Below are 12,615 nucleotides of genomic sequence, written 5' to 3' on the forward strand. Positions count from 1 at the left end.
CTACAAGGAAATAAAATCGGCAAATGCATTCTAGAAAACTAAAAAAATGTCAATCTGCTCTCTTTGTGGAATAATGATGGATTTGTAGAAGAAATATATTATCGGATATGCTGCGATTCATGGCAATTATTTATGCCTTCCTTTTTAGTAAATTAACATTTCGTTTTTTTTTGCGTTGGAAACTTCTCGCGGGCCGCATGAAAATCTCTCTCGGGCTGCATGCGGCCCGCGGGCCGCACATTTGACACCCCTGGATAGAGAGTATCTTTGGCGCTACCGGTCTGCAGGGGGCGCTACCGGTCTGCGTCGGCCGTCAACGACGGTCAACGACGCCACGAAGAAGACGAGGGCGACGCGCCTCCATGGAAACGAGCGTCTCACCATCTCCGCAACAAACTCAACTTTCAGGAACAGGTGGGTTATTGAGCGACTCTTGTATGTGACTCATTAAACACTGGATTTCAGACACCACGTACCAGATTAACGAGAGGAAAGTGGCTCACTCTTGGTTGCTAGTTACCAGCTAAGGCTGATTTATGGTTCCGCGTAACACCAACGCAGAGCCTACGCCGTAGGTTCTGCGTCGATTTAACGCAGAACCATAATTCAGGCTGTAGTCAGGTCTCCAACTATTTCTAACGCAGAATTAAGCTTCATATGGGGGGGAATGTCAGAACAAGAACCTTCAAACATGTAACCTTTCATCCTAAACTGATGGAGAAGGAGAGCGGCGGCGCCGAGGCTGGACGGATGTGGAGGCGAGGCGGCCGGAGCTCCGCTCTGCAGCGGGCGGAGGCGCTGCTGACGGCCGGGAGGAGCAGCGCGGGACCCGGCCAGCGCGGCGCCGAGGTACGGCCTGCTGGAGCTCACCAGAGTCTGCACTAAAGTCTGCACTAAAGTCTGCACTAAAGTCTGCACTAAAGTCTGCACTAAAGTCTGCACTAAAGTTTAAAGTCTGCACCAAAGTCTGCACCAAAGTCTGCACCAAAGTCTGCACCAAAGTCTGCACCAAAGTCTGCACCAAAGTCTGCACCAAAGTCTGCACAGCCAGACACCTGCGGACTCAGCCACGTCCTGTCAAGGTTGTTGCATTTGTCAGATTTAAGTTCAGGGAAAAACAAGAGACTCTTTGCACACACTAGTGCAGATACTCTGCAGATCTGCAGAGTATCTGCACTAGGGAGCAGAAGTGTGCAGTCTCCTCTCTTGTTTTTTCAAGCATTTAGTTTAGTTTAGAGTGTATTTACAAACAATTAAAAAACAGAAATACAGATAATAATAAATTAATTGAGTATTGTAAAATGGGACTCTCCAGAAGCTACTGTAGCTTATGAATAGGGCCCAGTCAAACAGCAAAACTATAAATTACACATATAATACATATACATAAAGTATAATAACCTAAATAAGAAAAAACACAATAAAACCCTGAGACCTCCTCAGATTTCCTGGATACAAATATATTCTTATAAAAATAATACATCAGGTATTGGTACATAAAAAATTAAAAAAGAGACAACTTAATAACAATTTTTGTTTTAGTCTTTTTTTTTTTAAATTGAGAGAGATCCAGACTCTTTTATAGCAACTATCAATCTCATTCCAAGTTTTTGGACCTTTGCAGGTTACACTGAAACTTGTACATTTCAGTTTCCTTTTCTTTCCCTTTAAAAGTTGTTTTCCCCTTGTGGTCTATGTTTTTTTTTTTTTTTATTGAACACAATTTTATAAACAAGAAAAACATTTTATACAAACTTCTAGTAGAGGAAATATAATATAAGAAAATACAACATTTGGGAGGTTTCATGAACAAGAGACATATAAACAAAAATTAAGATAGACAAGTAAAGTTAAAACAAAGAAACAGTAAGGCATTTTAAAGCAAATAGCATCAACATTTCAGAAAGAGACTTAAAATGAAAGATACTTTGATATATCGGTTAATCATTTTTTTGCAGAGTTATTTGACTTAATATTTTTATAACAAAAAAACTTTTGAAATCATTTATAAAAAATTGGAAAGAGGGCTTCATTTTTCTCCAATTACAACAATGTATGTGATATGTAGCCAGTAAGAGAATGACATTAACCAAGAATGACACTGATTTGTCAATTGTATCTATATAAAAAATAATGTTAGCGATTTCTAATTTTGGAATGTCATTCATTTTTAAAGATATCCAATTTCTAATTTCACGCCAAAAAAATTGTGAGACAGGACACAATAGAAACATGTGATCAAGCGATTCTTCAGATTCATTGCAAAAAGCACAGGGGTCAACTTCAAATTTAAATCTATGTCTCAAGAATTCAGCGGTTGGATACATTTTATTAATCCATTTAAAATGAGTTTCCTTTTATGCATCTATGTTTTGAGACCAGCACCTGTTGAGATATTGGATGTGCACGACCTATTTGACCCTTTGTTCCTACTCAGATTTAAGTTCACGCATCAACATTTGCACTGTGATCAGATTGTGTTTTTTTTTTTGTTTTTTTTTATAAACTTTGTTTATTGATTTTAATACACAAATTGACAAAGTGATAAAGTGCATGTAAATAACAGTAACAACAATCAAACAAAAAAATCCAGACAGTCGGCGTGGCCATATTTCACATATTGCAGTGACAATAACCTCACTTTTCAGGTCAAAATAGAAATAAATAAATAAATGACAAAGGTACATTTCACTACATTTTCTGGAAGAGCCTCTCAGAGTGTGTGGGATTTTTTCAAGCCTCAAATAGTTGAAAATCTCTTTTATCCACAGTGTATGTGATGGTGGTGTTGGTGATTTCCACCTCATTAGAATAAGATGTCTAGCCAATAATGTCACAAAAGCTATCAGATCTGCTTGAAGCAAAGGCAGTTGAGAGACGTCAAACAAAGCAGTAATGTGATTAGGCTCAATAACTGTCCCAGTTACTTCCGTCTTAGAAAGTCTTAAAAATTGCAGTCCAATAGTTATACAGGGATGTACATGACCAAAACACTTGCACATGATTGGCTGGTGTTTGATGACATTCTTCACAAGAGGGATCAACACTATCATAAACCTAACAAGACCTTCCAGATTGTGGTTGTTTCTTTGTCTCTTTTGTTTCTAGTTTTTATTTAGATCCCCATCAGCTACAGCAAAACTGCAGCTGTTCTTCCTGAGGTCCGACACATAATACACAGTACATTACGACAAAAAATTAAAGCAAACCTAAAGAGGTAGCATATAAAAAAAAGAAAGGAAAAACAGAAAATAAAGAAAAAATAAAAAGTCATTCCATTTAACATTAGATATATATAAAACAATACATATTCATACACTTTATAACATCAACAAATTCAAACAATGAAGAGTTATCATAGTTTCCACCAATAATGGTTTTTAATAAATATTCATTTATTTATATTATATATATATATAGATATATATAGATATATACAAATACATACATATATATGTGCACATACCCATATACTATCTGCATTATTTATTTATTTAATAATAATTAAATAAGTTTTATATGCATCTATTCAAGAGATGTTTCTTTACTAACAATTTGAATTATTTTATGTTAATAGTTTGCTTAAAGTGTTTGGGAAGTGGGTTCCATGCAAAAGTAGCTCTGTACATCATTGTTCTTTTACCATAGTTTGTCTTTATTTTTGGCAGTGAAAAGTTAACTCTGAGAGCATTTCTTGTGCTTTGTAGTGATGTATGAAGGCCAAACAAAATAATCCCTGTCCAAATACCTCTTGACCTAAGTTCAGTAAAGTCAGTTGTGTAGGAGTCTTGATTATATACTTCCATTTCCCAACTGTGTTTGTCAGGATCCCTTCCAACCCCGATCAGCTCCCTGGCAGGAACGCAGCTCCTCTCCCCGTGAGAGCGAGCCGTGCTCTGACAGTTCAGCTGAAGAGCACGGAGCTGCTGCTGACAGAAAACACAGCAGGGAGGCCGCTGCAAACCAGGTAAACATCACCAGGTGTGCTGTACTTCATGTAAATGCGGTGGTACAGTGGGTGGTACAGTCCCTGACCCTGTGGGTTCACTTGGAAAACAAAAAATGACTTGTTTTTTCTGGTGTTAGGGTTTCAGGCCGCAGAGCTCACTGGGAGAACGGAGCCGGTTTCTGAAGAAAACTCCACGACCAACGAGCAGCAGCCAGTCGCCCGTCAGCAGGAACCAGAACCGGCCGGCTCCAGAACCACGGTGAGGTTCTGTTCCTCTGACGGATACACGTGCTAGTCTACTGTTAGTAAGTTAGTTTTTTTAAAGATTGGGATTTGCATACAAGTTTGGTTGCTTGTTCCTTAAAAGTTATATAAAACATTGGTCCTGGTTGTCTTGATCAATGTTGCTGATGGAGAAATAAACTTATGGCACATTTCTGCTTTGGTGAAGTCAAAAGTGGAAAGAAAAGACATGAACATGGACATGAAATAGTAGTGAAAACAAAACAATAATAATCAATAATAAATACATTTAAATAAGAAAAAAAAGACAAAAATATAAATGAAAACATGCATCCATCATAATTAACATGCTCGAAAAGGAGTAGAAAAAAGTAAAAACTTATTAAATCCTACCCCCTAAACTCTATTTCATTAATTTCTATACAAAAAACAAAAGATATCTATATATATATATATATATATATATATATCTAAACATACATGCATACACACACACACACACAATCCCTATGCAAATGAAAAAAAATGCTTTGAAACTGCGTAACTTTTTCCTCCTTCCTCCTTATCTCTGGCAGATATATGTCGTCTTCTCAGTGTGACTCTCAAACTGCAACCTGGAGTAGACCGGCTGAAAGTACGAGTCCACGCCATCAGCAGGCCTCAAACCAGACCCTGAACCAGAGCCTAAACCAGAGCCTAAACCAGAGCCTAAACCAGACCCTAAACCCGGCTGGACAGGGGCCTAAAGCTGGCTTCAACCCGCCCTCGGAGGTGGCACGGTCACCAGCACCTGCCAGTCAGTTCCCTGACTCGTCCAGCGAGCTCTCAGCCCGGTCACACAGCCAGCAGAGCCAGAAAGGAAGCCGTTTCCTCAAGAAGAAAGCAGCAGGAACCGTTGCTGCTCCCACCCCGGCCCCGACACGTAGACCTGCAGGCGTCGGGTCCAGGTCCAGGTCCGGGTCCAGAGCCGGCAATCCTGTACTCTCCTCAGAGCGTTTAGCTTTGACGTCAGGGAGAGTAAAAAGCGCTGTGGACCTGGAAAGTGATGAAGAAGACATGAAGAAACTGCTTGGAGACTCAGTGGATTCATCAGACTGCAGCTTCTCAGGGCCGAGGAGACACTCGTCCTTGAAGGTACCGGTACCCTCCAGTTTTATGCAGTTGAATGTTGTTGCTTTTGATTAAGAAAACTGTGAAATCAACAGTTGCTCAGTAGGAATTGACGGAGCATATTTTTCAGGGCCGGTGCAGGTATCAGTCATTAATGAAGGGGATTGATAAGCAATGTTTGAAACTGATAAACCTCTGCAGCAAAACCTAAATCCGTTGTATAGAAATTTAGGTTCAAGGTTCAAGGTTCACTTTATTGTTATTCCAAAAGTCCAAGTACAAGTGGAAGGAAATTTAGTATACAGAGACAACATGACAAAATAGCAGAACACACAGCTGCTGATCTTTAAACACAGTCTTCACTTTTATACCTCAAATAAACCATTTCTTTATATTTCTTTTTAAATTGTTTTATTTTTGTACATTCTTTGAACTCCAAATTCAAACCATTCCACAGTTCAATTCCACAAACTGATACACAAAAACTTATTTTGGTTGTGCGCACATATAAAGATTTGAAGTTTAGGTTTCCCCTTAAATTATAACCTCCTTTCCTCTCAATGAATCATTTCTGAATGTTATCCGGTAGCAAATTATTTTTTGTTTTAAACATTAGTTGTGCAGATTGAAATGCCACTAGACCAGGCAACCCAAAATGTTGAAAGAGGTATATTGGCCAAAAAACAAATATGTCTGGAGCCGCAAAAAATGAAAAGTCTTGTATTAGAATGAAGGCAAATGACAAAAAGGCGAAATGTCGAGAAAAAAGTTGAAATGTTGAGAAAAAAAGTCGAAATGTCAAGAAAAAAGTCAAAATTTTGAGAAAAAAGTTGAAATGTCGAGATTAAAAAGGAAAGGAAAAAAGAAAAAAAAGAGAAAAAAAAGGAAGAAAAAAAGAGGAAAAAAAGTCAAACATTTTTGAAGAAGCTCCGGGGAGCCACTAGGGCTAAAGAGCCGCATGCGGCTCTAGAGCCGCGGGTTGCAGTCCCCTGCACTAGATCCATGAGTTTTAGTGCTTTAGACTGTAATAAAAGTGTGAGTGGTTGTTTGTGGCTCTGGTGTCCAGGACGTAACCTCCACCCATCACCTGAGATACAAGTATGGATCAATGATCATTCCCCCTTGTACATTTGAGATTACAGCTGTAGTGTCCACTTCCAGGTGCTGAGCAGCGGTGGTCAGACGGCTCACTCCCCGGGCTCTCCTGCATGGAACACTTCTCCTTTCCGGTTCACCGGTCTGGCTCAGGCCCAGTTCAGCCCGTCCCTGCTGTCTCCGTCCCTGCTGTCTCCAGCCCCGTCTCCAGCCCCGTCTCCTCCTCCAGAGAGTCCCCAGCATCGGCCGTCATCCCCTTCATCCCCGTCAGGATGTGGGGAGGTGTTTTCTCTGGACGAGCTCTTCCCTGCAGGACCTCCCTCCGAAGGTCCGCTCAGCCACACGGGCTCAGCTTCTTCAGAAGGTGAGCAGCTCTCGGCTGGAGCAGCAGGTGCAGCCAGTCTTTGTTTACTGATGAAAGTGTAGCTCACAAGTTCCCTTTCTTCTCCACTCTGGAAGTGTTTAAGTGAGCTTGCATCAACACACATTCCATATGATTTCATTAGTTTTTTATTGATCATGCAATATTTAAATTGTGATTTCATGCATCCAAGATGTACGGAAGAGCATTAGGGCCATGCAGGAGAAAAAATATTTGAGAGGGGAAGATTTTTTTTTTATTGTGCACTTCGAGAAAAAAGTTGAAATGTTGAGAAAAAAGTCGAAATGTTGAGATCAATGTTGAAATACAATTTCAAGAATAAAGTCCAAATTTCGAGAATAAAGCTTAAATACAATTTGGTGAATAAAGTGGAAATGTCTCCTCTGGTCCATCAAATCCAGTTAGAGGGACTGACAGCTCTGCAGCAGCAGCCGTAACTAACTTACTTAACTTAACGTAACATTAAGGCTAAGTTTCTGAAGTTATGCAACTGCATATGTGTGTTCAACTTTTTTCTCGACATTTCAACTTTTTTCTCGAGGTGCATAATAAAAAAAAAATCTTCCTCCTCCAAAATATAATTTTTATTTTTCTCCTGCCTGGCTCTAGCACTCTTCCGTAAAGATGACCCACAAGGTACTCGAATCATTCAAATGATGAATAATAAACCCTTTTGTGCTAAAAGTATTCGGGGCAGTGAAGCCTGTATCCTGAGGTCCTGCATGCTCAGATCTCAGCACCGGCATTCACTCATTCATCAGTCAGTACCAGTTATTACCAGAGCGTTTAACACCCATGCTTGTTAGGAGACTTAAGCTCGAGTCCTGGTTTCCATGGTGACCATGTCCTCCTGCAGACTTCAGGATCAACGTGATGACTGTGGACGGACTCGCTCCTGCGTCCGGCGCGTTTACCTCAGAAAATACAGGAAAAGAGGTAAGACCCCCTGAATCTGACATTATCTTTGCCCTACATTATCTTTGTTACTTCATCACAGTAGTTGATGGGAGCTGAACTCTGTAAAAGCCCTTCGGGCTTCGTTCCCTCCATGCATTATTTAGAAAAAAAAATTGTGCTAAATAAATAAATGAAATGAAATGAACACCAGTGAGTCCTCCTTGAAGGACAGCTGTAATTCTTCTCTCGGCCCTTGTTCAGTTCTCTGGAGGACTCATTTAACTGATTTATTCTGGATTTATCCAAACAGAATCAAACTAAAGAGAATGAAGTGCAGGAGGAGGTTGTGCAGCAGCAGTGGCAGCGTCTGCAGGAGGAGGAAGAGGAGGAAGAGGAGGTTGTGCAGCAGCAGCGGCTGCAGCAGCAGGAGGTAGTGGACTACCAAAGTGACTTTGAGAGCGACTTCAGTAGCTTCCCAGTTTCCGAGCATCTTCAGGGAGATGAAGATGAGGTGCTATCAGAAGTCAGAAAAGAGACTCTGGACTCTGAGAGGTCTCACGACAGAACAGGCGACGATTATTCCACTGCTTTCTCAGATCAGAGTCACTCCGGCAGCTCACGGAGCTCGGAGCGCAGTCACCAACCCAAGCCGTCCAGCAGAGTGAGACACTCCCAATCTGCTGCATTAAAGGGCGGTGCTTTAAAAGATGCAGAAGTGCAGACGCAGCCTGATGCAGCTGGTTGGTCTACCACCTTGGTTGTATTCAACACAGTTTATTAGTTTGCAGCTGGACATATTGATGAACATACTGGTCGTCCCTGTTTCTCTTCAGGTGTGGCCACTCTGGACCCCACGGTTCATATGACCTACATGGGTCCTGGACCAGTAGTCACTCATGCCATCAGTGCAGAAATGCTGGAAGGTAGGACTCTGCTGCCGTTCAACCTCCTCCGTTATGGCGCTTTTCCACTAGAACCTACTCTACTCATCTCAACTCGGCTTAGTTTCTTTTCCACTACAATTCAGCACCTGGAGCAGAAGTAGGAGGTTGGAGAAGCTGCTGTGACATATTTGATTGTGTATCTAAACGAAGAAGACAACTACACTAAAGATGTAGAACCTGGAGGAGATGATATACAGGACTATCTCAGAAAATTAGAATATTGTGATTTCCTGTAATGCAATTATAAAAACAAAAATGTCATACATTCTGGATTCATTACAAATCAACTGAAATATTGCAAGCCTTTTATTATTTTAATACTGCTGATCATGGCTTACAGCTTAAGAAAACTCAAATATCCTATCTCAAAAAATTTTAATATTCTGGGAATCTTAATCTTAAACTGTAAACCATAATCAGCAATATTAAAATAATAAAAGGCTTGCAATATTTCAGTTGATTTGTAATGAATCCAGAATGCATGACATTTTAGTTTTTTTAATTGCATTACAGGAAATAAAGAACTTTATCACAAAATTCTAATTTTCTGAGACAGCCCTGTATGTGCTGCTGGGTCTGTGGCTTGTGTTCAATATCAAGTTAAAAAATGAGAGTGAGAACCAAACTGAGGCGAGTCGAGCTGAGTAGGTGCTGGTGGAAAAGCTCCACTAGATTCTCAGGTAACGGTGCAGGTCAGCTTTTACAATTACTGGATGAATCCCACCCTAATGGCTGTAGGGATGTGAGGTCGCCGTCTAGAGCAGTGTTTCCTTCATTCCCTCCTGTCCTGCATGTTTTAGACGTGGCCTTGCTGCAACACCTGACTCAAGTTAACGGTCGTCACCAGCTTGATCGATGACACGGCTGCTTGTATCACGGTGTGCTGAAGCAGGGAAACTATGGCAAGCCGTTTTAATATTTAAAAGCTAGACTGGATATGTGTTGCAGATATCTGCAATTTAATTCTTCCTAGTCAAAAAGAGCAGTTCAGATATCTACGATTACATTCTTCCTATCCACAATTGTCAGTTCAGATATCCACAACGTCATTCTAGGACAAATGACCTCACTTTTGCCAGTCGTGTGTATAGGTTTGTTTGGTTTTTTTTGTCTGCACACATATTAATGGTTAATACCATGCTGGTAAGAACCTATGGCATGTATATGTGCATTTTTTATATAAAATATTCAATTCAGTTGCAGATATCTGCAATGTGAATTACAGATATCTGCAACTGAATTCTGACTAGTCCTAATTCCAGGTCAAGATATCTTTAATTCCACTCAATTCAACATATCTACATCGTCCTTTTTAGATATCTTAAATTAAGTTTTGACTAGTCAGAACAAAGTTGTAGATATCTCAAACTGGAATTACGGATAGTCATAATTTAATTTTAGATATCTATAATCAAGTTATAGATATCTTGAAATGAATTTTAATTAGAGATATCTCAAATTGGAGATATCTTTAACTTCCATTCTGCCTAGTCAAAATGTAATTACAGATATCTTGAATTAGAGTTTTGACTAGTCACAATGACATTATAGATATCTTGAAAGACAATTCTGACTAGTCACAATGCAGTTGTAGATATCTGCAATGTTAATTCCGGATAGTCAAACTTTAGTTTTAACAACTAAATTGTTAAAACGGCTTGCCGTAGGGAAACATTAGACATGCAGGACAGGGGCTCTGTAGGACCAGGAGTGAACACCACTGCACAACGTCATATCACTAAATCTATTTTATTCCCCTCCCATCAGAAATCAGCACCTTCAATCCAGCCGTGTTTGTGGTCAACCAGCTGCTGAAAGAGCAGCTGGCTACGACCAGGCGGTTCATGGAGAGCAGCCGGCAGCTCCACCACAGCCTGGTGCAGAGGCTGGAGCCTCCGGACTACAGATACACCACCCTGGAGGGAACCATGCAGGTACCACGCTGCTCCAGGAAGACAAACACTTTTACTTCTAGGGATAGAGGGTCTGCATTGATGTCACTTCCCCACTGGACCAGCCCCCTTACTCACACTGAGTGGTAAAAACAGTTGCAACTAGTGGAGAAGACGGGATAACAGCTGATTATCAGCTTAAATTAAAGACAGTTGGACTTGACAGTGACCCGTACAGTTACCAAGAACCAGTGGTCCATGGACATTAATATTTGGTACAGTTACCAAGAACCAGTGGTCCATGGACATTCATATTTGGTACAGTTACCAAGAACCAGTGGTCCATGGACATTAATATTTGGCCACGAATCCAGTTTCCTGATATTTATATACTTTCTGTACGGTAATTTCTACGCCGGGGAAATACACGAAGCAAAGCTTGAAGGCTTACAAAAGTCTTGACGCTTGGTCCGACTTCAAGGCAGGATTTGTTGTAGAAATTAAAGTGATGAGGACACCGAACTTTATGATTTGACCGTTTAACGTTAGCTACCCAAAAATCCAACATTACCTGATACAAAATGGGAACCACAAATCCACGTTTAGGTGCCTGGAATCCAGTTGTTTCTGTGAATTGCATCGATCCATTTGTCTCTCTTAAAGGGGACCTATTATGGCATCTAATACCTATTTTAAACAGGCCTTGAATGTCTTAAAAACAAAACTTGTGATTGTTTTTGCTAAAAAAATTAGAAAATTCAGCCTCTGGGCCATGTCTTTATCATCCCATTCCAACCTCATTATCTATGCAGGATTCTGAGTGGGCGGGGCTATGATAATGAGGCTCTGTGCTGATTGGCTGCCTGAATGACGCGATACACCGCTACGAAAAAATGGTTGAAGCTCCGGCCGGCAGAGTTAGTTGTGGGCGTGGTTTCAGCAGCGGAGGCCAACCGATGTAAATCACTCCCGTCGTTACGTAACGACGGGAGCAGAATCTTATTGGCTCGTAGATCCACATCACACTGGACGGCTCATCCGGCGGCTGTACAGACTATATATGTCTATGATCATGTGTACATAATAGCATTGCTTTAATATCTTTTGAAAACTATTGTTTACGTTTTTCAAGAGTGTATAATTAAGCTAATTGTTAAATGATTGGAAACTTGCTTTTCCTCCTTCAGACCATCCTTGAAGGCAGAACTCCTAAACTCACAGTGGACGACGCCTTGGAGGAGCTGCAGGAGATGAGGATCAGTGTGTGACTGCAGGAGATGAGGATCAGTGTGTGACTGCAGGAGATGAGGATCGGTGTGTGACTGCAGGAGATGAGGATCAGTGTGTGACTGCAGGAGATGAGGATCAGTGTGTGACTGCAGGAGATGAGGATCAGTGTGTGACTGCAGGAGATGAGGATCAGTGTGTGACTGCAGGAGATGAGGATCGGTGTGTGACTGCAGGAGATGAGGATCGGTGTGTGACTGCAGGAGATGAGGATCAGTGTGTGACTGCAGGAGATGAGGATGGGTGTGTGACTGCAGGAGATGAGGATCAGTGTGTGACTGCAGGAGATGAGGATCGGTGTGTGACTGCAGGAGATGAGGATCAGTGTGTGACTGCAGGAGATGAGGATCAGTGTGTGACTGCAGGAGATGAGGATGGGTGTGTGACTGCAGGAGATGAGGATCAGTGTGTGACTGCAGGAGATGAGGATCGGTGTGTGACTGCAGGAGATGAGGATCAGTGTGTGACTGCAGGAGATGAGGATCAGTGTGTGACTGCAGGAGATGAGGATCAGTGTGTGACTGCAGGAGATGAGGATCAGTGTGTGACTGCAGGAGATGAGGATCAGTGTGTGACTGCAGGAGATGAGGATCGGTGTGTGACTGCAGGAGATGAGGATCAGTGTGTGACTGCAGGAGATGAGGATCAGTGTGTGACTGCAGGAGATGAGGATCAGTGTGTGACTGCAGGAGATGAGGATCGGTGTGTGACTGCAGGAGATGAGGATCAGTGTGTGACTGCAGGAGATGAGGATCAGTGTGTGACTGCAGGAGATGAGGATCAGTGTGTGACTGCAGGAGATGAGGATCAGTGTGT

General features: G+C 41.4%; 1 protein-coding gene across 4 annotated transcripts; it reads left to right on the forward strand.

Annotated features, from left to right (window-relative positions):
* The first annotated feature begins 334 nt into the window (after positions 1-334).
* On the forward strand, positions 335-11,879 carry c13h19orf44 (chromosome 13 C19orf44 homolog). Of its 4 annotated transcripts, none has more exons than XM_061736965.1 (11): positions 335-414; positions 724-1,082; positions 3,827-3,967; positions 4,087-4,208; positions 4,768-5,326; positions 6,464-6,761; positions 7,636-7,715; positions 7,987-8,416; positions 8,510-8,599; positions 10,388-10,554; positions 11,700-11,879. In XM_061736965.1, exons 1-11 carry the CDS (start codon positions 363-365, stop codon positions 11,778-11,780), a joined length of 2,379 nt encoding a protein of 792 aa, XP_061592949.1. In that variant the 5' UTR covers positions 335-362; the 3' UTR covers positions 11,781-11,879. The 4 variants fall into 4 exon arrangements, with proteins under 4 accessions (XP_061592949.1, XP_061592950.1, XP_061592951.1 ...); XM_061736966.1 differs by having other exon boundaries at positions 724-849; XM_061736967.1 differs by having other exon boundaries at positions 396-414; positions 721-849.
* The last annotated feature ends 736 nt before the right edge of the window (positions 11,880-12,615 follow it).

This window comes from Cololabis saira, chromosome 13, assembly GCF_033807715.1.
Source record: "Cololabis saira isolate AMF1-May2022 chromosome 13, fColSai1.1, whole genome shotgun sequence".
In the NCBI taxonomy this organism is placed as follows: Eukaryota; Metazoa; Chordata; class Actinopteri; order Beloniformes; family Belonidae; genus Cololabis; species Cololabis saira.